We start from the raw sequence: 26,855 nt of genomic DNA on the forward strand, positions 1-26,855 counted from the left end.
CCTTCCCAGGCTCCAGGGAAGCCTACTGAGCCCACTGGAAGTCCAGAAATGGGCCATTTCTGGCCTCCAGAGGGTGTCCAGGGGGCAGGGGAGGCTGTTTTTTCCCTCTCCGGACATTGAATAATGGGTGTGGGCACTTGTGCGTGTGCGATAGAATGCACACGCACTCTTTGGGCACCCGAGGGAAAAAAGGTTTGCCATCACTGGTATAGACTTTCCCCAACTACTTCAGAATTCCTGGTCCATATTCAACCATCAGAGGTAGAAAATCTTTCTAAGTAAATTTTTCAGTAGTTAATTTTATTGAAGAAAATAAGCTTACACCACAATCAGAAATACTAGTTAGCATTTAGTTATTTACATGGATATCTATAAATCATCCTATTTCAACATACTCATGACACTTTTCCATATACAGTAACTGCAAGCAGTTAGGAAAATCACAAAATCAACTACCAAAGACAATGTAAAATGTCAGTCCATCAGAACAGTTTTTACTGCATAAGAAAGTTGAGCAAAGTGAGACCACCATGACCCAATGGCCAAGGTGTTTCACAGCATGGGGAAAGCTACCAAAAGACCATGGGAGCAGTAGGAAGGCTTTCTGGACTCCTAAGTAAATATGCAAGATGACCAGACTGGGTAAGAAAAAAGTTCCTAAAACCAGTACACTGAAATGGGCCTGCAAGCTTATCAACCATCAATGCAGCTGCAGAGGTCTGGTGTAATGCTATGAAATCTACTGCTCCAACTTGAGCCTTGCATTTGTGGTCACACAGCTTCCAAGTCACCTTTAGGGACACTGTCATGGGAGATGCCATGTTTTTCAGAGTATAAGTTGCACCAGAGTATGAGATGCACCTTAGTTTTGGGGGAGGAAAATAGGGAAAATAATCTGTCTAACAGGTATTCATCTGGCTAGTGTCCTTAAACTGGTCAGCTTCAGCACATTATTTTATCCCCTGGCTAGGGCTTAAAAAAACCTTATTAGGTGCAAGTAGCAATGAAAAAAAGCCTGCAAAGACTTAGGGGCTGGGGAAAAAACCTTATTCGGAGAAAGCAGCAATGAAAAAGCCTGCAAGCCAGTAAGAGCTGGGAAAACCATTAGCGCCTCACTGGGGAAAAAAAGCTTTGAAAAAGCTACATTCAGAGTATAAGACGCACCCAAACTTCAGCCTCTTTTAGAGAGGAAAAAGGTGCATCTTATATGGCTAAAAATACAGTATGTTGCACTATTCTAAACAGAAGGTGAGGTTGCAAAAGCTACATGAGTTTCCTCTCTGGTTATTGTCTCCACTTGCTCTCAAGAAGGAGCAATAAAACTAGGAAGACTTCAGAGATGCAGATCTGTTCCTTCAAAGGGACTGAGACTCCACTGAGAATTAACCTCACCATAATCAAGCCACTTTCACCACACAACAGCAGAAACTTGGATTTCATTAAAGCTTGCTTTGACATATAAGTAGTCCTCAACTTATGACCACAACTGATCCCAAAATGTCTGTTGCTAAGTGAGTTTTGCCCCATTTTACGATCTTTCTTGCCACAATTCTTAAACGAATCGCTGCAGTTAAGTTAAAGGTTAAGTAAACCTGGCTTCCCCATTGACTTTGCTTGTCAGAAGGTCACAAAAGGTGATAGTGTGATCCGTTGGACACTGCAGCCTTCAACAGTATGAATCAGTTGTCAAGCATCTTAATTTTGATCATGTGATCATGGGGATGCTAAAAGACGTAAGTTTGAAAAAAGTCATAAATCGCTTTTTCCAGTGCTGTTGCTAACTTGAAATGGTCACTAAACAAATTGTTATAAATTGAGAACTACCTGTATCTTATTTATCCTTATTCATCAAATCAGGACCTTTATAGCATCTTTCGCCCTACATAAGGTGACAGTGTATTGTGAGAATCATCGACAAAAAATTAAGAAATGGAAAAAGTATGGAATGGATCAAAAACAAATAGAAAAGATAAAATATAAAGTGTGAATGTATATAAAAGTAACGAATATACAGTAATATGATAATTAAATTATTTTTTCTCTATCTTTCTGATATAAACAAATACATACTAGTGATATAATATATTATATTGAAAATATGGTAAAAAGACACAGGTGATGGTTTTATGGCAAAGTACATGTTCTTTTTAATATTTTTCTGTTTTTGAAAATTAATACATAAACTTGGGGGGGGAAGAGAATCATTGACATATTGATAATAACCTTATCTCAAAGATGTCCCAAAGGAGTCATGTAGGTGTTGGGACCCACCCAGAGTCTGATATAAGACAGGCAACTGTATACAGTGGTACCTCGAGATACGAGTTTAATTCGTTCCGGACCTGGGCTCTTAAGTCGAGCAGCTCTTATCTCGAACGACTTTTCCCCATAGGAATTAATGTAAATAATTTTAATTGGTTCCAGCCCTCAAAAAACTCACAAAGTTAGTCTAAATTATGCAGAAAGACATGTTTTTAATGAAGAAATGTACATGTACATATAAATGAATAATGAAGTTTCTTTCACTTAACTTGTAAACTTTCTTAAACTTTAAAATTTACATATGTTCAACTTCTCTGCCACCCAATCCTGTAGGACAGAGGTCCCCAACCCTTTTTGCACCAGGGACCGGCTTTAAGCGATCAAGAGAGGAATGGGTGAATGAATGGACGGAGGGTGGGAAGGAAGGAAGGAAAGAGGGAAGGGACAGGAACAGAGGAAGGAAGCAAGGAAACTTATGAAAGGGGAGAGTAAGAGAGGAATGAGTGAAGGGAGGGAGGGAGGGAAGAAGGTGGGAAGGAGAAAGAAAAGAAGAAATAGAGGAAGGGAAGGTAAAAGAGAGAAAGAAAAAGAGCAAGAAAGAGCACCCCCCCGAGCCCCCCAGGCCGGCTGCAACCTTTTAAAACACGCGCACCGCTTCGCAGCTGTCTCCTGAAGCCGAACGCGGAAGTTAGCGTTTGGCTTCAGGAGACAGCTCCTTGGCGCTTGTATCTCGAATTTGGGCTTGTAAGTAGAACAAAAATATCTCTCCCCTCCCAGCTCTTATCTCGAGTTGCTCTTAAGTAGAGCTGCTCTTATGTCGGGGTTCCACTGTATATGTTTCAAATAAGTACATGTTAAGCACAATGAGGGATAGAATTAGTCCTTATGGCACCGTACATGGAGCTCGGCCATTCCTCTCCTTCATACTCTGTATTCTGCTTAGGAAGTAGCAGAAGTAATGCAGAATAGTGCTTCTTAAACCCAAACATCACTAGAGTTCCTGCAAGAACTCTATATTGTATATTTTATTGTATATTGTTCATGATTGTTGTTAGCCGCCCCGAGTTTTCGGAGAGGGGCGGCATATAAATCCAATAAAACTTGAAACTTGAAACTTGAAGACATGATGGGGGATGGTACAGAATGCTACCAAAAGGTCTAATAGACTAAGAAGACATGCAATCCAGGTTTTCAGGGACCAACGCAGGTGATGTCTCTTCTGCTATACATAGACTTCCACTTCATTTATACAATCCACTTCATTTCTATAATCTTAAGAAAATCACGACGACGGTATCAGAATCATCTCACAATATATGAAAGAAATCAGATGATTTTCCAGTACAAACTAGAAATGTTCTAATTGCAATTAAATTAACAGCAAAAATGCGTGCAAAATGCTCTCTATTCAATTTTCTGAAAAACTATGGTCTCTGTCCAACTTGGCATCCCAGAAATCTTTATGCAAACATAGTTGGAAAGCACCAAGTCAGTATAGAGTGTTCTAAAGCCAAAGAAAAGGGATCCACCCTCCAGTCAGATGATAATTTTTAACCACAAATTTGGAACTTCTGTGCCTTCAGATGCATATACAGTATTGGCAAAACCAGAGGTTGCATAAGTTATGTGAATTCAATTAACAAGCATATTATGAGCATTTTAAAAAACTCCTCTCCAACATAATCACGGAGAATGAAATTTAGTCAGTTTTGCTTGCCATAGCCTTCTATTTTAAAATAAACAAATAAATATTAACATCACAAAGATGATCACGATCCGTTTCTACCATCTAAAGCAGGAGTGTCAAACTCAAGGCCCGAGGGCCAGATCTGGTCCACGGCTGCTTAGATTTGGCTCACAGGGATCAATGTTTCCTCTCATTTGTTTTTGGTGTAGGCGGAAAAGTGTAATGTCTGAGCGACACATTTTCATGTCTGGGCGTGGTTCGGTTAGAAAACCGGTCGTTAAGCAAATCTGGCTTCTCCGCGCCCCCCCCCCCAATTGTCTTTACTTGTGAGATGGTTGCAAAAGGGGGTCACGTGACCTCAAGACACAGCAACGGTCATAAATATGAAATGGCAGCCAAATTTTGATCACGCGATTGTGGGGCTGCTGTGAAGGTCGCAAGTATTAAAAAGGGGCATAAGTCACTTTTTTCAGGGCTGTTGCGACTTTGAACGGTCAGTAAATGAATTGTTGTAAGTCGAGGACAACCTGCCTTCTCCCCTAGATGTTTTCTGTGGAGCTTCAAAATGGACTCCTGATCTGCTTCTAAAAGAGTGCACTGGTCAGACAGATAATCCTCAACTTCTGTTCTCACCCCAGTGGAGGCCAACTTTTCTATCTCCTGAGTAAGACGGTTATTAAGTGAGTTCTGCCTCACTTTACCACCTTTCTTGCCACAGTCGTTAAGTGAATCCCTGCAGTTGTTTGTCAGAAGATCGCAAAAGATGTTCACATAACCCTGGGACATGGCCACCATCATAACTACATTGTCAAGTGTCCAAAGTTTGATCCAATAACCCCTTTATTTTTCTAACAAAGTCCTTCCATCCTAGAAGGAAGAATAAAAAGAATAAAATGGAAACGGGGATTAAAAGGGGATACAAAAAAAATAAAAAAGAAAAGGCTTCGGTTCACCCTGGCCCTCCAAGATCAAACACAACCCTGATGTGGCCCCTGATGAAATAGATTACCCTGATCTAAAGCATAATATCCACAGTGGTGCAGTGGTTAGAGTACAATATTGCTTTAGAATAGAACAGAATGGAATGGAATTGGATTGGAATGGAATAGCAGAGTTTGAAGGGACCTTGGAGCAAGGGTGGGTTCTGGATCGTTTTGATGTCGGTTCACTCAGGATTGTGCTGGGACTGTGTGCATGCTTTGCATGTGCACACACACCCTGTAGCTATCAAAAAATAGCTTCTGCACAAGTTGGCAGTGCTCACGGACCGACACTGATAGAACCGGCTCTGTGACATCATCGGTGGTTTATTAATGCTTCTAAAGAACCAGTTAGAACCAGCATGAACCCATCCCTGCCTTGGAGGTCTTCTAGCCCAACCCACTGCTTAGGCAGGAAACCCTACACTACTTCAGACAGATAGTTATCCAACATCTTAAAAACTTCCAGTGTTGGAGCATTCACAACTTCTGGAGGCAAGTTGTTCCACTGACTAATTGTTCTAACTATCAGGAAATTTCTCCTTAGATCTAAGTTACTTCTCTCCTTGTTTAGTTTCCACCCATTGCTTCTTGTTCTACCCTCAGGTGCTTTGGAGAGGAGGTTGACTCCCTCTTCTTTGTGGCAGTCCCTGAGATATTGGAACACTGCTATCATGTCTCCCCTAGTTCTTCTTTTCATTAAACTAGACATACCCAGTTCCTTCAACCATTCTTCATATGTTTTAGCCCCTAGTCCCCTGCTGACAGCTGGCTGCCTGCAATTTGGCAGTTCGAATCTCACCAGGCTCAAGGTTGACTCAGTTAAGTTTAAACAAAGGCTAGGCAGACATGTTTTAGTTTTAGAGGGGACTTGACCTGTCCTAATTAGCTTCTTTTTTCTATTGCACTTCAAGCAAACCAGTCCTGAAAATCTTGCCCAGAAAACTGCAGGGACTTGTCTAGGCAGTCTCTGAGAATCAGACATAATAGAACAGAGGGCGGAGGGGAATGAAGCTACCTTGTAATACAAATAACAGATTAAAAAAGATAATTAGGCCTGGGAATGGGAGATAAAGAATGAAACCTCCCTCTCTGTTTTCACATTCTTAGAGCTGCTCATGTCTCCTGTTATTTAAATAACAAAATGTACTCAAATAGGTAGGGTCATTGCTTTTCATTATAACCAACATACTTTCAATTCAGGGGACTGACTCTTCAAGATAAGCCTGGCCTTATAGCCAAACACAAGTACCAACTAGAACTGGAGGCAGAATTAAAGCCTGAAGTTGCAAGGAACTTATTCAGAATGATTGAGATTCTGCTTTAATCCAATCGCAATTAAATTCTGGTCCCAATCTCTTACATACTATATTTCAAGGACTGTGTGTCTCAAGAGCTACAACAAAGGGGGGGGGGATCATACCAGCCATCATTTGTCAAAAAATAAAATAGCAAGTCAGTGCTGGATTTACTGAGTTTGTTGAACCAGAAGTCACTTGTGATTAGATCAGTGTTTCCCAACCTTGGCCACTTGAAGATATTTGGACTTCAACTCCCAGAATTCCCCAGCCAGCAGATGCTGGCTGGGGAATTCTGGGAGTTGAAGTCCAAATATCTTCAAGTGGCCAAGGTTGGGAAACACTGGATTAGATCATATCAATGATATTTAAAGTGTGGTCTGAGAACCAAGATTTCAGGGAGTCTGCAAAGTGAAATAAATATTTTTAAATTAATATTTAAAAATATTTACTGCATCAGAATTTTAATATTTATGACACAGTAAATATTGATAGTTAAAACCCAGACAAAACAAAGCTCTCTGGGGTTCTCAATAATTTTTAAGAACGCGAAGGGCCAGAAGACCAAAATGTTTGAGAAGCACTAGTTCACATCAATACCTTTGGAAATGAGCAGCTTTTGAGGTTTGATTAATATCCTTGGTTATTATTATTTTATTACTATAATTAGATTCCTATGCAACCTTTTTAAATTGTATGTTTTGATCAACTCCAGGCAGCAAACATACTGTATTTTTGGACTATAAGATGCACCTTAGTTTTTGAGGAGGAAAATAAGAAAAAAGCTGACTGGTGGGTGAATCGGCCTCCCGGAATATCCCCAAACATCTGTTCCCAGAGGTGAACTTTAGCAACAGGTTTGTTGATCGTGAGCTCTGCGACTTGCTTTTCTAGACTCTGAAATCTCTGTTCGAGAGGCTGGTTGGGGCTACATTTGTTGTATAAGATACACCCAAATATTCACCCTCTTTTTTGGTAAAAAAGATGTATCTTGTACTCCAAAAAAATACGGTATTTAATACTCCATCTTAATTTCTCTACAACAACCCTGTGAGGTAGATTGGGCTGAGAGAGAATGATTGATCCAAGCTACCCAGCCAGTTTTCATGCATAAGGCAGACCACAGTTTTCTGGCTTCTAGGTCAAAACTTTAGCTTTTGCCCTACACTGTGATTGTCCAGCCTCTCATTTTGAAAACGTATTTTATAAGCTGTTTTTTAAAACCCGACAACTAATTTAAATTATGGAAAAGATCATTGTTTCATCTCTTACACTTTCATCTTAACTCTTGACATTTAACTCCACTCTACTGTACTCAGAAAAGCGTAATATTACTTCTTTTAAAATCCATCTGAATTTTTGCAATGGCTATTCCCAATACCAAAGCAAAACTTAATCACATTCTGTTTCTTCACACATATAAAAATTGTACAGTTGCAAGAGCTTGGTTCCTTTAAATCCAACAGTTTTAAAGGAACAGAGCACAAAATCAATTTATATAAAAACTGGAACTCTTTCTCCCCTAGGAATGGTCTGGTTTTCCAGAATATTTCATTCTAATACTGCAAAAATGTTTCAAACATTTATGTTTATTCCACATGAATAAACATACTATGGAAAAACTTCATTATGAATTCAGCTTTTATGTAAAAATCAGCTACCTTTGACATGATCCAACTTTGGCCAAATAGCTTTAGAGTTCTTGATTTAACTCCAATACTGATTTGGTGGGCTCTACACAAGTTGGTAAAAGGTAGGAGAAAAAACAAGAACATATTTATTTTAATTAAAGACAAATACCAGAAAATAACGTGCAATTAAGAATCAATATGCGGTACCTTTTCTTCATTGCAGTTTGCCACAGTTTGAGTCTACTGAGTATTAATTCATATACTGTAGTCACACTGCTTTTGTTATCTGAATATATACTCAGAAACATGTTGCCAAATCTTAAGTGAACTGTCTGTTTACACAGCAGGGAGTTAAATCCATGCCAAGATGTTTCTTCCCAGAGCTTTTTGGCACCTCCGTTACCTCAAGTATTTTGCTTGTTTGCCACTGTTGTCAATGATCTTTGCTCTTCTTTATATACGTTATTCTTTTTGTACTATGCATTGTTTGCATTTTCTTCTGTTTTTTTAAAGTTACTATATAATATTTATTATTCATGGGATTTTTTTTCCAAGGTTTTACTTATGTTTAATCTTTTTACGCCCCTCAAACCATTAAGGGAGTGGATGACAAACCAATGCTTTAAATAGCATATTGAAGCAATCCGTCTCCCCGTTCACTACAAAATGCTTAGCATTCACAAACAAAATGCAAAAACACCCCAGGTTGTCTAATACCATTTTTAATAGTCAACTCAAGATTTATAAAGGTGGTGGACAAGCTTTTGAATTCCAACAATTCTCCCTAGAGTAGGATCTTGAAAATTAAAAAACACATTCATTATTCTGGAAATTTATTGGCCTAATAATGATATTTCATTAAGATTTCCCCCTTGTGGTCCATCAGGCTGCATTTTTGGTTATTTGTTTGAATGTAGTTTTTAATTATAATACTTGGACAGCAAGTAGACAGACAAAGCATTTTGTTCATTAATCAGAAGGATAAGAGTTGAGCACCAAGTACCCAGGTTTACAAATATTTATATCCTGAAATTATAATAATCTACGATTGATTTCTAGTGCAATTTACAGTAAGTCAATTCAGAGATCATGCTGAATCATACCTTGTTGGAATATAAAGGAAACCCTTCTTGCCAGCAAACTGCCTATAGCAGTGATGGCAAACCTTTTTTTCCTCAGGTGCAAAAAGCATGTATGTGTGTGCTATTATGCATCTGTGAGTGCCCACACCCATAATTCAATGCCTGGGGGACAGCGAAAATGGCTTCTCCCACCCCTCCAGAGGCCCTCTGGAGGCCTGAAACAGCCCATTTCCCATGGGCCTGATAGACCCATTTTTTGCCCTCTCCAGGCTCCAGAAGCAAAAATGCCCTCTCTCAACCTTCTGGAGACTCTCAGGAAGCCAAAAATGCCCTCCCAGAGCCTCTGGCAAGTCGAAAATCAGTGGGCCGGCACACACGTGCCCAATGGAACTGAGCTAGGCTAACAGCTCACGTGCCAGCAGATATGGCTCCGCGTGCCACCTGTAGCACCCGTGCCATAGGTTTGCCATCACTGGCCTATAGAATATTACCTGCCAATAGACCATAGAGCTCTTTCATTGGACCACTTTAATGCTTACCCTCTACTGCAGTGTTTCCCAACCTTGCCCACATGAAGATATTTGGACTTCAACTCCCAGAATTCCCCAGCCAGCAAATACCTTCAAGTGGCCAAGGTTGAGAAACACTGCTCTACTGTACTGAAGGGAATATTCCCTTTGTAATGTTATTCTGCTTTATTTTATCTTCCTCTCCAAACATATCTCAAACTCTACTATTCTACCCGCATCTAGTAACTCTCTTTAGAGGCTAAAATATCAGTTGCATACTAATTTGGTAGTACGTTGTAAACAGATACAATATGATACAAAATCCAAGAAGAAATCTATGCCTTTGGTGCTTTGCAATAGGATTTCCCAATCAAAATGTGAAGATCTGGTGCACACAGTGTCCTAAATTATAATGTGTTGTATTTGGGTTTTGGCACTGTGTATGTGCAATCCTAGCCACTGTAGTTTGTTCAATAAACCAAAGTCTAATACATTTAGTTCAATCACGAGAAAAGTAAATTTCTACATTTAGGCAAGAAAAAACAAATGCACAGGTATAGAATCGGTGGTACCTGGCTCAATAGGAATAACTGTGAGAGGATCTTGGACTCCTAGTGGACAATCACTTAAATATGAGCCAGCAGTGTGCTGCAGCTGCCCAAAAAGCCAACACAGTCTTAGAATGCATTAACAGAAGACTAGAATCAAGATCAAGTGAAGCATTAGTAATGCTTTATAAAGCTTTGGTAAAATCACACTTACAATACTGCAGCTAGTTTTAGGTGCCATGATATTAAAAAGATGTTGAGACTCTATGAAGAGTGCAGATAAGGGCAACAAAGATTGGGGGACTGAGGGCTAAGAATCGTTGCAGAAACTGCTTATGTCTAGTTTACTAAAAAGATGGACTAGTGGTGTTAGCACTGTTCCAATATCTAAGAGGCTGCCACAAAGAAGAGAGGGTCAACCTATTCTTCAAAGCACATGAAGGCAACACAAAAAGCAATGGATGGAAAATAATCAAGGAGAGAAAAATCCTGATAGTTAGAATAATTAATCAGTAGAAAGACCTGCGTCCAAAAATTGTAGGTTCTCCAACATTGGATGCTTTTAAGAAAAGATTGGACAACTCTTTGTATGAAATGGTATAGGATTTCCTGCTTGAGAAAGGGGTTAGACCTGAAGACTTCCAAAGTGCCTTCCAACTCTGTTATTCTGTTAATATAGCATGGCTTATATTATAAGGCTCATATTCCTACAGTGCCATAGGAACTCAGCCCAGATCCATCCTCTTTTACTGTATACTAAAGAAAAACAGTTTGCTTTTTGCCTTCACACAGTGTATCACTCTCAGTAAGGATGAAGTTAAAACACTGCCTTCTCTGTATATGCTAGGAGATCTAGGAGAGGAAAACAGTTGGTGGCAACTATAGACAATGCCTGGCTATCAAGGCTTGCCAAGATTGTGAACCCTCTGTCAACATGACAGAGCCAGATTTAGAGTCTATAAAAAGAAGAGAAAGCCTTCACATGCACAAATATAAGAGGTCAGCTATTTTGTGATCAGAAAAAACAAGGCTTGTCTCCTATGCACTAAGTAAGCCAGTCTTCAGTGGATGGTCATGAAAATAATAAATATTTTTCTTTCTCTACCAAATGACTTTTTCAGCATTCTGCTGACCACGACCCCTAGAAGACATGGGCAAAATGAGACCTTTGAGAGGCAGTCTACAGGAATTAGCTCATGTACTGTCAGAGGTAGCAAAAGACAAGACTAGACTAAAACATATGAAGAGAGGTTGCAAGAACTGGCTAGCCTAGCAAAGAGAAGGACCAGGGGAGATATGATAGCAGTGTTCCAATATCTGATGGGCTGCCACAGAGAGGAGGGCTGTTTTCCAAAGCACCAAAAGGCCAGGAATAACAGATGGAAGCTGACCAAAGAGAGATTCAATCTGGAAATAAGGAGGAACTTTCTGACGGTGAGAGCAATCAACCTGCGGAGGTTGTGAGTGCTCCAAGCCTTGAGACTTTCAAGGGGAGATTGAACTGCCATTTATTTGAAATGGTATAGGAACTCCTGCCTGAGCAGGGGATTGGACCAGATGACCTACATGGTCCCTTCCAACTCTAATAAAATAAAATAAAATAAAAAACTTACACATTGCACAGTCATATGTAGTCTGTGGAGTTCTATAGCAGTACACTATTTTCTGGGGTTGACTGCAGCTTTTAATAAACCCTGGCATACTCTGTCATACCAATGTAAGTAATGATGGGCAATCATGCCAAAACATACCATCCACTCACATATCTATTCATCCTATTGAAGTTACTGAGAGGCACAATGATACATCAGTGTCCTTTATTCCTGGAATGTTCTGTTCCTGCCTAATAAATAACCTGTGCCTAGCAAGCAGCTGCAGAGCATTCTGACATTTCAGAATGTGCTCCCATCATAGTCATAATTATGCCCTGGGAATCAACTAAAGGGGTCCCTCAATAGGAAAAAATGCAACAGAAGTTAAAACCTTATCCTGCCATTTAATTTTTATCTTGCCCCAAGAGGCCTCCATATAAGTTATGAAATGCCACAAACAGTGGCAATTACATCAGTTGCACGGAGTTTGCATTTTAAACCCAAAGCTTCAAAAAGAACTCCATTCCAGAAATTTTCCTAAAGGCACATGCTTAGATAATGCATAGGGGGGGGGGGGTTAAATCACCCATTTGAATAAGACTCTCAAAACAACAATAATAACAATGTATTTTTCTGCCATTTATTCTCTATCCTAAGGGGGGGAAATGCAGAAACTGTTGTGCCATTGTCAAGAAAAATAACAATAAGATAACTCCAGAATCAAGCACATCTATAAGCAAATAAAGACCACCATCGTTATATATAAGATCTTAATTACAGACCTCATTTACAGACCCTGGACCAGAAATCCACAGTGGCACATCTTTTCTTAATAGTCCCATCTCTTCCTATGCGGTATCATTGTTTCCAATAGTAGAGAACATACTGTAGGTAGCTCAGTATATCACTGCTGCCTGTTGACTTGTGGGGGGTTTTTCCACTGCACCCAATCTGCCCCATAGTTCAAGAAGATATTCAGTACATCAGTAGGTTGTATAAGATTGCTCTAGTCGCTGTTTATATTTCCAGAAAGCAGCAGTGGAAAAATAATGAGAAGACCAGAAGATTAGCAGCATTTGAGGGATCATCGTTTAGTTCAATGGTAGCAACCTATATCTTTTCCTTTGGTACCTTACAATGTCATCTACCTAAACTGGTCCTGCAAGACATACATAATATATAAAGCTTAAACTACATATCTACTTCACATCATAAAATGAGAAAAAAACGCAATGAAGAAATCTCTTCTCCCTAGCTCAAAACCACACATACTCTCAAATACAAAGGAAAACACAGGACATACACTACAGTATGCAGAGAAACAGATCCACGACTTCAGTGAATTACCTTCCAAGAGATAAAGGAAGGAGTCTTAGCACTGTCAGTTAATGCATGGCAACAGTGTTGAAGGGAAGGCACACCCACGTTCATGGCAACAGAAGGAAGCAGTACATTTTCCCTGCCTCTGTTGCCATGCATATATTCTGTTTTCTCCACACGAACCATTCCACAATCATTATTTGGAGTATAAAAGCCTATTTTCATTGTTCCCTTCTCTCCCGCTCCCCACTTAACAGCCAATTGATAAAACAATTTACGTATGCTGAGCAATACCAAAATCACATGCATACAGAACTGAGAGATCTCTTTATTAATTACATACACAAAGAGTCTTTCCCACAACTCAGTTTAATGCTTTGCTCCCATCTGTGAATCATCAGAAACCTAAACTTTAAAGCCTTTCCCGCTGTCAGTTCTAACTGCCTCTGTTCTGGCTTATAGTCAGAAGACAATACTGTATTCTCATTTCCCATGTAGAGAAGGCTGCTTTCACCTTCCCGCTTCTTAATGATCAGGTGGAGGGAAACCATCTATCAATCACAACATTGATCCACCTAATGATAGGTATGACACATAGCTAAATCCATAAGTTTAGCCATCTCTCAGAACCTGCCCTCCACTTTCACCTGCAATCTCTTCAAGTATGGAGAGGATGGGATGGGAACACCTTCTTATAGCCAGATTTACTGTAGACCAATTAGTGCAATTAGTTCAAAACAACAGCTTGGTGAGGAATACAAAAGCCTACTCTTTTCTGCTCTTTGTGATGCAACTCCCCCAAACCCGGAAGAACGGGGAATTTATTATTTGAAAGCAATCAAAACAATAGGTGGAAGAAGTGGAAGATATATGTGCTAAGAAGTTCAAATAAGAGCTAATCTATTGTAACCCTCATGCAGTTCCATCCTCACCAGTGCTAGTCAACTATTATTTGGGCTGTTCCAAACTGGGGTTGGTAAAGGAACCCATTGTCTACCTGCCTCCCCAAGGACCACCTGATAGTACCATCAATAAAATTGTTGTCTCTGTGTAAAACTGCCACAGCTAGTTAGCTGTTCAAGAAAAAACAACATCAGACAGTCATTACTGACTTGTTTACATGCTATGTGGTTGACATATGCTATGTGGTTGACGTATGATCTTCCTGATTGCAACATGGCATGCAAACAAGTAATTATAGTTTGTTCAACAAATTATATTTTAAAAAAATACTAAATTATTGTTAGTATAAACTCAGGCAATCTGCCGTACTAGTTTAAGACATGATAGCCTATGCTAAACCACGCACAAGCACTGCATCCATCCCTTCATTTGGTGAAAGACTGAAGGACCCAATAATTTTTCTTTCCCCGAAGGGAAGAAACTCCACAAAATGACAGGCTTTACATTTCTAGGACAGGCTCCAAGCCTGACGCCCACTTGGAAGTCATTCCTCTTAATGCCAGCTGCCATGATTCCATTGCTATTCTTTGAGGGCAATGTATTTTCCCCTATGTGCACTGAATTATCTGAAGGGGAAAATAACACTGTTTCCCCAACTGTGAACAATGCCCATCTTCCAAAGGATTGGGTAACATGGTAAGCGCACGAAAGATCTTAGCTTTGAGAACGTGAAAGCATATGTCACTGATGGCAAACCTATAGCATGGGTGCCACACAGAGCTATATCTCCTGGCACATGAGCCGTTGCCCTAGCTCAGCTCCAACGTGCATGTGTGCTGGCCAGCTGATTTTGGGCTCACACAGAGGCTCTGGGAGGGCATTTTTGGCTTCCAGAGAGCCTCCAGGAGGATGGGGAGGATGTTTTTACCCTCCCCTGGCTCCAGGGAAGGCTTTGGAGCCTGGAGAAAGCAAAACACCACCAGAAGTTGGGAAATAGGCCGTTTCTGGCCTCCAGAAGGCCTCTGGAGGGGCAGGGGAAGCTGTTTTTGCCCTCCTCTGGCACTGAATTATGGGTGTGTGCACTCCTACATGCGCGATAGCACGCGCCCATGTTCTTTCGGCACCCGAGGGAAAAAAGGTTCGCCATCACTGGTATATGTTGTCAGATGCAACTCACAACAGATGTAAGTTTTCAGGGTGGCCACAGGGTGGACGAACCCCAACACTCTTTCAGCAGCTCTGCAGAAATCACCAAGAAATCTAAGTAAAGGTTTGCACCATACCACAGCGAAAGCTCAGCCATCCACAAACAGTTTGACAAATCCTGGAGAGGGGTGTGAACCTGTCACAGCCTCAGAAGACATCACTTTGGCAGGGCCTTCAGATTTACCCTACTGAGACTTCAATGAACTAGCTCAGTGTTTACCAACCTTGGCAACTTGAAGATATTTGGAGTTCAACTCCCAGAATTCCCCAGCCAGCAAATGCTGGCTGGGGAATTCTGGGAGTTGAAGTCCAAATATCTTCAATTTGCCAAGGTTGGGAAACACTGAGCTAGATAAGACAACTGGCAAGATGCAGGTCTCTCTCTCTCTCTCTCACACACACACACACACACACACAAACACCATATCCTGCCGGCCACGGGGATGCCACAAAGGATTCTTTTTGTCTCTCACAGCTGCGGATCCCCGGCCGCTATTAAAGCGCACAGGAGCAACGGCTAATTAAAAAGACCCTGGGGGGGGGGGGAGAGAGTTGGCAGTTTTATTCACGTTCTCCACAGAAGCGGACACAGAAGGATCAATTCCGCCCTAGACCCGAAAGCGCTGTGAAAATTCTAGGCCGGAGGCGAAGCGGATTTGAGACCGCAGTGCCCACGTGTCCTTCGCTTGAGGCAGACCCAAGCATCCCGCTTCTCCCGCCGCGCCGCGCACACTCCCCTCGGAAGGGCAGAACCGGCGTTTTACTCGCACCTGCCCGCCGCCAGGTGAAAGCGCCAGCCCTCCTCCCTCTTTCCCCGAGGAGCAGGAGGAGGAGAAGAAAGGGAGAGCGCGAGCACCCGCGCCTCAGCCTCGGCCGACTCACCTCATTTTCCCCGCCGCCGAGCTTCGCGCCGCCGTATCCAGCCAGCCGCCTTTTCCACCCCCCCTCACCGAGGCGCAGCGGGAAGTTTCCCCGCCCCGGCCCGGGATTCGGCGACGCTCCTGCAGGAAAAAATGGGGGAAGGAAAAAAAAAAAGCGACGGCAGCAGCTGCTACCCTGGCTGTCAGATGCTCAATGGAGGAGCGCCCGAGAGGAGGAAGAAAAGCCCGCCGAGCGCTGACCGCTCGGCTCTCGCATCTGCTCCTTCAATTCGGCCGCCTGGCTCGGCTCCTCCGGCTCGCCGGCAGTGGCATCTTCTTACTTTCCCTCCCACCCCGCGCGGGCCAAGGGCGCTAGCTGGGGAGCCGCTCCTCGGCGCCTGGCAGCTGGTCCAGGGCCCCGGCCATCTCCCCCCACCCCACACCCCTCCCGCCGTTTTCCCGGGATGTGGCGAGGCAAGAGTGGGCGTGGGACAAATCGCTGGGGAGGGAGGAGGGAGAGGGAGGGAGGAGGCTGACAAAGCCCGCGGGGCTCTGCTGCCCACTGCTGCCGAGGCGACGCTTCCGCCAGCCTGTCTGCCGCCGCTGCTGCTGCAAGCTCTCACGAGCACCGCGGAGCAGGCGCGCGCAAAGGAGGGGAACGCGGGTCAACACCGGCAAGCGCGCGCGCGCCTGTCGGTAAGAGTGAGGGGCGGGAGCCCTTCCGTTTCGCCTTGCTGGCCTAGGATCAAAGGGCGTCGCGCCTGGTATTTTCAACGCGAGTGATTGCAGACTCTTAAAAGGGTAGCTTATTCCCTGTATTTTGCGTGCGCGCGCTTTCGTGGGCTCTTCGCCATTATTACTGTTGTTATCATTATTATCGTTATCGTTATTATTATTTTGTTATACAAATATACTATTGTAGTATGTTTAACATAAGTATAAAGTAGAGATAGAAAAGATAAAGACATTAGGACAGGAACGGTAGGCACGAAGGTGCACTTATGCACGCCCCTTAAATCCAACACCATCCTTCCGAGGTGGGTAAAATGAGGGTTGTGGGGAAAATATGCTGGCTCTGTTAAAAAGTGCTGTTGCTAACATGTTGTAAGCCGCCCCGAGTCAGTGTTTTTCAACCAGTGTGCCCTGAGGAAATTAAACAGGCGTCCCCAAACCACCATTCCTGCCAGGATATCCCTTTTGGGTTCATCGAAACAGGCCCAGGTTTCACACTAAGTGAGCATAAATACATTTAGAAACTATATTATTAACTATATGTATAATATGTACTGTGTTAGAGTGTCATTTGGTGTCATTTTGTTTGGTGATGTGCCACAGGATTTTGTAAATGTAAAAAATGTGTGGCAGCTCAAAAAAGGTTGAAAATCACTGCCCTAAGTCTAAAAAGGGCAGCATTAAAAAATGCAAATAAATAAATAAATAAAAATTAAATAAATAAATATGTAGTGCCATGTATATATGGTGTGCAGCTTTCTCCGTTCTGCCCGCCTTGGATCTTTACAAGTCGGTATATTATTTACCTCAAAACCAAACACACTATGGCTGGGAATTCGTCGCTTCAAAATCAGCAGTTCCAGTTGGTGAAGGTTCTTTCTTTGCCCGAGCAGTGAACAAAATAGAAGCCAAACTTGTAATGGCAGTAGCAGAACCTATTATCATCTCTACTATCCTACTTTAAGCATTTAAAATGCAGCAATTTGTACTTTAGTGGGTGTTGTCCGATTGTTAAAATATCCAGAATTGGTGTGTGTACATATGTATGTATGGTACATATAATGTATACAATCCACTGATGCTTTTGACAGAAAAGGGTTTATTCTTGTATACATCAGGGTAAATGACTCTTTTAAGATATGGTAGCAGTTGGTGTGAGTGGAGAAAGTTTCCATTTGCTGAATGGAAGTCTCTTATGAGTAGCTGCTACATAGTAACAAAGAAGAAATGTTGTAGGCTGGAATCAAGTGTCTTCCAGGTGACATCTGGGCCAAGCTTTTAAAGTGCCACACACAATCTATAACATAATTCCCAAAATCGCAAAAGATGACAGTTTGTAGCTCAGAAGATTTCAAAAGTATTTTACATAATTCAAAAAAATCAAAAAAACAACATATGAAATGCCAAATTCAGATGTGTGCAGGAATGCCTGGAGGAAGGGGTGTCAGAAAGATTTGTGAAATATGCCATTCTTGTAGTATCAAACACAATGTAGTTTAGAGTAATATGTGAATTTATATCTCTCAACATATTAACCCATGAGTTTGCCCCAGTCATTCTGGTGCCAAAGTAGCTCAGTATAAATGTAGCAGTTTTAAAGGCACTATATATTTTAAAGGTACAATATTTAATAAACAGACCACTCTCCCTGATATTTTTGCAGAATGCCTAAAATCAACAGCTGGTCCTGAAAAAGGCTCTTGGAGCAATCTTTAACACTGATTCCATCCTCCTTACTTCGTTCCATTTTCTGGATTGGTTTGGTTGGAAAATGAAAGGCAACTCTGAGGGGCTTCATAAGATCTCTGGAAACTAAGTGATGCACATTGAGGCAAACTCTACCCTTTGTGTAATTACTAGTTAGGTCTCAACTTCTGAGGTCATAGTCTTGAGGACAGAGATGCAAGAAGGAACTGCCATATTGTATTCTCGTACCAATCTATGATACAACTACATCTGATCACTATATTTCAAAAGAATAGTTTTTAAAAGGGCAAAAAGAAAAAGTAACTATGATATGTGCAATTATTTCCCATGGCATGGTGAAAGTACACAGCTTTTTTTCTCCTCCCCTAAAAGGCCATCCAATAAAGCTTTTTAGAAGAAAAAAAAGAAAGTACTTCACACAACATATAATTAAGGTGTCAAATTCATTACATCACATAGCATGGTGATGGCCACTCACTTGGTTGATTTTGATATATCCATGGAGGAAAAATCTATTAAATATTAGCAGTCTCTTCTACTAATTCTACAAAATTCTACAAAAATACCAGTTGCAAAGGAACAGAGTTAGAAGGCAGCTGTTCTTGCTTGAGAGCACCCAGAGGTAAACGAGTGGCCACTGTGAGAAACAGTATGGTAGATCATGTTGATTCTATGGATTGATCCAGGAGAACTAATGTTACACTGATATAATTTTAAAAAATCATGAGCTTGATCTTTAACAACCGTAAGTGAAAAACATCTTGACAAGGCTTTTGTTTTTATAGTATTAGATTAAAACAAAATAGATACGCTAGTCATTTATAATGTACACATATAAAGAATAAGACCCTCCTGCAAGCCTGGATCAATTTGATGGAGCCAGATAAGGGAGCTTTTACGGGTAGAATAGAAATTACTCAGAGGTAATAACCATGGTTCACATCCTACTAATCTGGATAAATGCATTGTTAAAATTTTAATATCCATTGAAAAATGTTTATTAAGACTTTTGGAAAGAGTAGTATATGAAAAAATGTTTTAAGTTATTTTAACTTTGTATTTTCAGTATATTTTCCCAATTTTAGAATTGTTCTGATTTTTTCTCCAGTTTTGATTTCTAAAGTATTGTTAATTTATCTAGCACTGATTTGTTAAACGTTGTACTGAGTTTAGATGTTTTGATATACTGTATTTTGATATTATTTTGATTTTGATATTCACTGAAATTTATTTCAAGTGCTTAGACCAGTGTTTCTCAATTATTTTCTGTTACGCCCCCTACCCCAGGAAGAAGGAAACATTTCATGCCCCTGGGATGATTATTTGCAATATTTAGCATGTTTTCACTGAAAAAAATCAAGTGGCTAATCAGCGTGATTGGGGTATAATGTGTTTAAGTGATACATTAATTTATTTGGCTTCATGCTGTCTCCTGCCAACATTTTTAGATACAGTAAACATAGCGGTCTTTCCTTGTCTCCCACCGTAGTCCCAGTGAAGCCAAGCGCTACATATGCTTCGGCATATTTCCTCGTCTTAGTTTTTGGGAGATTTATGTTTGTCTTATGACCTCTGTCTCTCTCCTCCTTTCTTTTCATCCCTGTTAAATATTTTTCTATGGTATCTCTTAAGGGTTTGTTATCTGCACTTCATATCTCCTGCTCAGTGCCATGTGCTATTTTTCAGTGCAAAAAATCCCTACTCCTTGTGGCAGAAAAAGCATGTTCCCTGGGATCCCGCACCCCCTTGGCATTGCTCCACATCCCCCCGGGGGGGCCCGCCTCATTATTTGAGAAACACTTAGATACATGACACGACAAATAAATTCTATCAATGAATTTTGTATATAGGAATCCAGCACCAATAGTCCGGTTTTATCTTCTCTGAATAAAAGCTAATAATTACAAATACAACAGCAAAATTCATGCATATTCAAATTGTTTTGGAAAGTTATATTCTTGTATAGTACATTAAAAAGTTTAAATGTCAAATTCAACTCATATTGAAACATACAATTTTAATCAGAACAATACATTGATGTTTATTGGTGTCCTGCAATTTCAATGTACCATGATGGAAATGTAATTTCAAAGGCTATCAATTTATTAAAACTTCAGCCTCTAAAAACTGGAGCTTAATGTTCCCTTTCCATTTGAGGAAAAAAGCCATTTATTATTTAGCTTTCCAGAGCCTGCTTATAATTTTGTTCATTTCAAATATTTACATAGATTCCCAAGTATGAACAGTACTTTTCAGTTGGTTAAACCAGGGGTGTCAAACTGGGCAGTGGGCCAGATATGTTGTGTGCTGGCCACGTCCACCATTTTAGTGAGGGGGGGACGTGATGACAACATGGTGATGTGAGTTTGACACCCCTGGATTAAACAAAACATGTTATGGGCATATGAGCTATTTTATGCTATTTCTAGTTTTACTTAATTGCAAAATGCAGTATCTTCTTGTACCATATATAACAATCAATGGCAAAGTTAACAGCAAAAAAAGGTAAAATTGTTCAATATTATGTGGGGCATTCCCAAACTTTATTTCATCAAGTGATTTGACATCAGGCGTCCTCTGGAATGGGACACAGACCTCTTGAACTGAACACTGCTTCACTGACACCTCTAAAAACATAGCAAACACATTTGCCCCAGGGATCAGAATTTTTTTCTTAATGGTTCACATGTTTATTTTTCCATTTCCTTTGCTGGTTCATAGTAAGCTTAAAAAGATCTCTTTATACATGATCTACTGAGTCTTAAAATACAAATATACAATATCCATAAGCAAAAGACAAGTAAAGCTTTGAATAACTCACTATTTCTTATGAATTTCTAACATTTTTATACACGTATAAACATTCATGCTGATCAACATACAGAATGATTTCCTCTTATTAACCAAACATCTGAGAAGGGATCAGACAGGTCATTATTTGTAAGAAATTTTCATTAATTTTTAATCTTTCAATTTAAATTGGAGCTATAATTACTGCTCCTATATTCAAGTTAAAACTGTGGTAGTCCATATTGAGGGTTACCACCTCTGTGCTGTAAGTAAGAACTTTTTTCCCCTTCCATTCAGCTAGATGGCAGAAAAAAATATTTCATCTCCTTGCTGCCATCTGGTGTTCATCTGGATTTCTGCAGCATAGGTACAGTAGTATAATGTAATATTATGTATAATTTCAGACACCATGAAATCAAAGCGCAATCCAACAGTGTTAATCTTACTCAAATCAATTCTTTAGTTGCAAATCAATGAACATTCTAATCTTCACATTTACTCTTTTAAAGGATTTATAACTCTAGTAGTAAATTGGCCAAAATGTTTGAACCTTTTATTTCATTTCATAGGCAAACCTATGAAGGTTCCACTGAAATGAACAACACAGAACAGCAGTGTTTAATGGTTATTTACTTATCTCATCTTGGTCTAAAATTTCTGTCTGCTTTCTTCACTGTTTATTAAAAATAGACGTACCATCATTTATGCAATCATTGATATTCTGACAATGTAGTTAGACAGTACAAAGCTGATACACAATAAAACAGCAAAGCAGCCATGTGTAATATTAGAATAAGCTTTTTGGTGACTATTTCATAGATTTTTTTCATTTATATTGCATAAATATTCAAGCAATTACTTCATTTTAAACTTGAATTTCTTCATATAATGTACAATAAAGAGATGATAATTGTTTTTTGAAGTGATGCTTAATGAATAATCAAAATAATTATGGTAAGTAGCCAAGGACTTAACTTTCCTGAGGTTTGTAAGAATTTCAAATTTTCAAAATCACAGTGACTAGGCTAGACAGTAACCATACTGTTAAATTTTCAATATACATTTTGTACAGAACTTTGATGCAAGGCCAGTTCTTGTTCGCACATACAACTTCATGCAAGTATTTGCCTAAATAACTCGCCATTGCATAATACTAGTATCTTTTCCACCTGTGGAGATGAGATGAGTATCTTCATACAGAAAATCTACATTGGTTACATGACTGCTATGTCCACCATACACATGACTTGGAGCCTGAAAGACATTAATAAAAAGGCACATTCAGTAATACAGTCAGAATTAATAAAGAACAACAAAACCTGTCAGTTATAGCTAATAATTACAGGCCAACCCAGAGAGAAATAATGTCATGTTATTCAGCAGGTGATCACCTGTCTGACCTTGACTCAGCTTGGAAGATAAACAAGACCAGACCAGACCGGCAACTACCAGAGAATATCAGTGATGAAAGTTAGACTGGGAAATAAACACACAAGAAAATGCTTTTTGGCATTATTTCTGTTTCCATCAGCCATGCAGGAAGGTACATCACTATGCTTATGGTTAAAACCTATACTTCCTTGATAAATGTACATTGGAGATTTGCTTTGGTTGCTGCCGCCACAATTTGGGGGGGGGGATGGAGGGGAGATGTCTTCAAGTCACTGTTGACTTCTGGCAACTGCTTAGAGAGCCCTGCAATTCTCTTGGCAAGATTTCAAAAGTGGTTTGCTGCTGCCTTCTTGCTAGGGCTCAGAAAAAGTGACTGGCCCAAGGTCACCCAACTGCCTTTGTGCCTGGCAGGGGACTCAGACTCACTCTCTTTCTAGGCTTTTATTATCACTGGACCATACTGACTCTCTTCTACCAGGATATTAATCTAGCATAAAAGGAACATATGGTATACAGACAAAGAGATTTTCCCAAAGGTACTTTTTCAAGAGACAAGGGGACCTTCTGGTTTTTCTTTGAAGATGTTTCGCTTCTCATCCAAGAGGATTTTTCAGCTCTGACATTCCCCACCATCTAGTCAGAGCTGAAGAAGCTTCTTGGATGAGAAGTGAAACATCTTAAAAGAAAAAAGCAGGAAGTCTAGTTGCCTCTTGAAAAAGCACCTTTGGGACAACCATGATCTGGATGACTGGGAATCTCCACAGACAGACAAATAGATTTTCAAATGCATTTGCTTCTCACTGCTTCTAATGTGGGAATTCCTAGACATCTAACTCCTCATTTGATTGGCAACCAGATTACGCAGCATAATTTGCATTGGTTCCAGAACAATTTGCTTAAAAAAAAATATTACTGCAGGCCAGGGCATTAAATATTTAAACCTACATTTAAACAAGCTTCCCACTGGAGCAGAGATAATGATTATGTCTCTAATGTTTCAAAATGGCATTCTTACCTGTGGCCACTAATTCACTGATAAGACTAAGAATCAGTAGGCCAATTCACATAGTTGAAAAGCCACAGGGGTTACATTTATCTTTTTTAATAGAGCAATATATTTCCTAGAAGTGAATACCACATCAAAAATAATGACACTAATTTTTCAAGAAAAGGCACATGATAATCTGTAACATATCAGATTCCTTAAGGGATTTTAGGATATATACTGCTCAAAAAAATAAATGGAACACTTACACAACACAATATAACTACAAGTAAATCAAACTTCTGTGAAATCAAACTGTCCACTTAGGAAGCAACACTGATTGACAATCAATTTCACATGCTGTTGTGCACATTCAACTTTGTACAGAACAAAGCATTCAATGAGAATATTTCATTCATTCAGATCTAGGATGTGTTACTTGAGTATTCCCTTTATTTTTTTGAGCAGTATATTTTGAAAGCTATAAAAAAGGAAAGCAAGCCAATTTAAAATAGTAAGAATGGATATAACATTGATGCCCATAGTGGTAACAGTGATTATAATTCAATATTGCAGGCTAACTCTGTTCCCTGCAAGAGTTCGATTCCTTCAATCCTGATTAGCTCAAGTTTGACTCAGGCTTGCATTTTACCGAGCTCAGTAAAATGAGGACCCAGATAGTTGGGAGCAATATGCAGACTCTAAAACTACTTACAGAGTGCTGTAAAGCACTATGAAGCAGTATTTAAGTCTAAGTGCTATTGGTATTTGGTGTACGTGCATTTCCTAGCTTGTTTGATAAGACAGATACCAAATTATTAAGTTCTTCCAGGCATGCAACTCCTTTAATGTTTTCTGTTTTGTAATATATTAAATGAATTATTCTATAATTCTTTGGTGATGAGCTTTATCTAAATTAATTAATATCATGCAATACAATTTTATAATGCTAATGAGGAAACCTATATAGACCAATATATGTATTTACTGAATATGGTATAAAATGTTACACTGATATAGTATTATCTAAATCTGCACGAAATTCAATGAAAGAAACAAATCTAATTCTAAACATAATTTAATTTATAATTATTAAAAAAATAACTGAAACAATGTTACTAAAGTTGAGAGAATACAAATAAGAGATACCTTCAAATTAAATAGTATGAATGTTTTAATCAGAACAACTTATGCAAATAGTTTCTAATACAGCTGACGTCTTACCCTAAACTGTGAACATGGGTAAGAAAAGAGATGTACTTTGCCAAAGTCATCACCAGTTGATAATAAATTTGTTTCATGTGAGCGACAAAGGGCATTTATATCTGTGCCATCTGAACCTTCTGGCCACACACCTAAAACAAGAAATAATCATTTATATATGAAATTTTTGAAGACCCCACTTCTTGCCAAAACTATTCATCTATCTGCATTATATTTCTGAACTGCTTAAAATATGGCATCAAACAATCCAGATCTCATTTCTTGCCATGTACCAGAATCTGGATCTCCCAGATAAAAACAGAGACTGAAACATGTGCTTTGATATAGTATTGGCTTAAATGAAAAAAACGTTTTGTTAGACTGATATATGTACAAGTTTACAAAATGTAGACTGTGTAAATATATCATGACTAAACCATGGATTGTCCAATATATGACAATAGCTGATCTAAACTATATAATATAAACCAAGGTTTATAAATAAAGGCAGCTAGATTAATAAGATGGTCCAATATAAAGTCTACGGAGAGGGGCGGCATACAAATCTAATAAATAAATAAAGTCATATAATGCTCATTATGGCTTAGCACAAAGTATGATACCAGACCAAATATGCTGTTGTGAAAAAAGAAAAATTGAATTTATTAATTACACTGTAGTAATAACAGTAGTAGTGCTATTAAATTTATCATTTATCCGTAACAATAAAAAATGCAAGCATGAAATGGAAACAGATATTAATACAGATATTAAAATTGAACAATCAGATTTTAAAAATTATACTATAAAACAAGGAGATCCAAAATTAAAAGATACTTAACATGTTACAAGAGATGTCATATACTTACCAAAAACATGAAATCCTAGAGTACATGTGTAAGTAGCCCATTCTATATCTCTAGTGGTTTCAACACTTACTACTTGCTTACAAGATGAAGGAACCCCTATTAAGAACAAAGAATGGGGAATGAAAATAGATGTAACATTAATGATAAAGCTTTAGGACAATAATAACTGAAAACTAAAATATCAAAGATAATCTTCTCTGTACTAAAGAACTAAATCTGCATTCAAGGCAATATACTATTTGTTACTTACAGTATAGGATTTCATAGTCCCCTGAATTAGACACAAGATACTGAGAGTTAGCAGACCAATCCAAATGAGTAATGAAACTGGAATGACCCTATGAAGAGATGCATTGTATTAATTGCAGTAGCATAACATTATACATAGTTGCAACAAACCAGAAGTTGTGGAATGTTTCCAGTAGAGTGACTAAAAAACTAACAACCCCATTTTCACTTTGAAAAATCAAAAGAACCAAGAAGTACTCAACCTCACGGGGCAAACTAAATAGGAAACATGGCCAGATGAGTTAATACTACTTGTAAAGCTGCATTGACAGAATCTTGCAAGTCTGAAAATACATTTCTCTCTTCCCCAAACCATTTTTTACAGTCCAAAACAAATACAAAAAAGGGGGTAGAGGATATCTTCTGAGATTTTTGTCCCACTCGCCATCAACTATGGATTAAGCTGTTTCTTAGCTGACCATTTTCTTGGCAGCAACTTTGTCCAGTATCCCAACATCTTTCTCATAAACCATTATACTTTGACTTTAAAAACTTGTATTTGCCTTGAGTATTTATTTCATGGTAACTCTGACTGTATAATTAGAATGGGAAATCAGCTGCTCATTCTCCAGTTTCAAAATGATTTTAATTATCGGTTCATAAATGCAACAAATTCTTGATTATTTACTCTTTTGTTTTTGAACCCCAAATTATAGTTACAGTCTACCTGGAAGCAATGCAAAAAAAATATGTCTATAAACTCACTCTATTCAACTTCTCAATCAGTGCAGGACATCATTAACATTCTAATCCTGAAGAACCATGCTTTTAGACCTTTTAAAAGACCAACAAAGTTGGGGCCATGTACACTTTAGGGGAAGAATACTATCCCAGGGTAGACACAATTACAAAGAATATTTAATAGAAACATAGAAGTCTGACGGCAGAAAAAGACCTCATGGTCCATCTATAGTCTGCCCTTATACTATTTTCTGTATTTTATCTTAGGATGGATGTAATCATTTAAATATACATTAATCTTTCAATTGAATTAAATATTTCCAAATATTT

General features: G+C 39.3%; 2 protein-coding genes across 9 annotated transcripts in view; both read right to left on the minus strand.

The window, feature by feature from the left end:
- EVL (Enah/Vasp-like) overlaps positions 1–16,342 on the minus strand; it is a 196,908-nt gene extending 180,566 nt beyond the window's left edge. The window contains exon 1 of one of the 3 annotated variants that reach the window (XM_070752391.1): positions 15,901–16,342. In XM_070752391.1, coding sequence (XP_070608492.1) covers positions 15,901–15,905 — 5 coding nt within the window. In that variant the 5' untranslated portion in view covers positions 15,906–16,342. The remainder of the gene's footprint in view (positions 1–15,900) is intronic. The other 2 variants (XM_070752400.1, XM_070752373.1) reach the window with 2 other exon arrangements.
- A 4,641-nt stretch (positions 16,343–20,983) lies between these two features.
- EML1 (EMAP like 1) overlaps positions 20,984–26,855 on the minus strand; it is a 277,513-nt gene continuing 271,641 nt past the window's right edge. For all 6 annotated transcript variants that reach the window (XM_070752543.1, XM_070752505.1, XM_070752497.1 and 3 more), the window contains 4 exons: positions 25,807–25,894; positions 25,557–25,652; positions 24,709–24,839; positions 20,984–22,361 (listed from right to left, as the gene is read on the minus strand). In XM_070752543.1, the coding sequence (XP_070608644.1) occupies positions 22,236–22,361; positions 24,709–24,839; positions 25,557–25,652; positions 25,807–25,894 (441 nt within the window). In that variant the 3' untranslated portion in view covers positions 20,984–22,235. The remainder of the gene's footprint in view (positions 22,362–24,708; positions 24,840–25,556; positions 25,653–25,806; positions 25,895–26,855) is intronic.

The sequence above is a fragment of the Erythrolamprus reginae genome, chromosome 1 (assembly GCF_031021105.1).
Source record: "Erythrolamprus reginae isolate rEryReg1 chromosome 1, rEryReg1.hap1, whole genome shotgun sequence".
Lineage (NCBI taxonomy): Eukaryota > Metazoa > Chordata > Lepidosauria > Squamata > Dipsadidae > Erythrolamprus > Erythrolamprus reginae.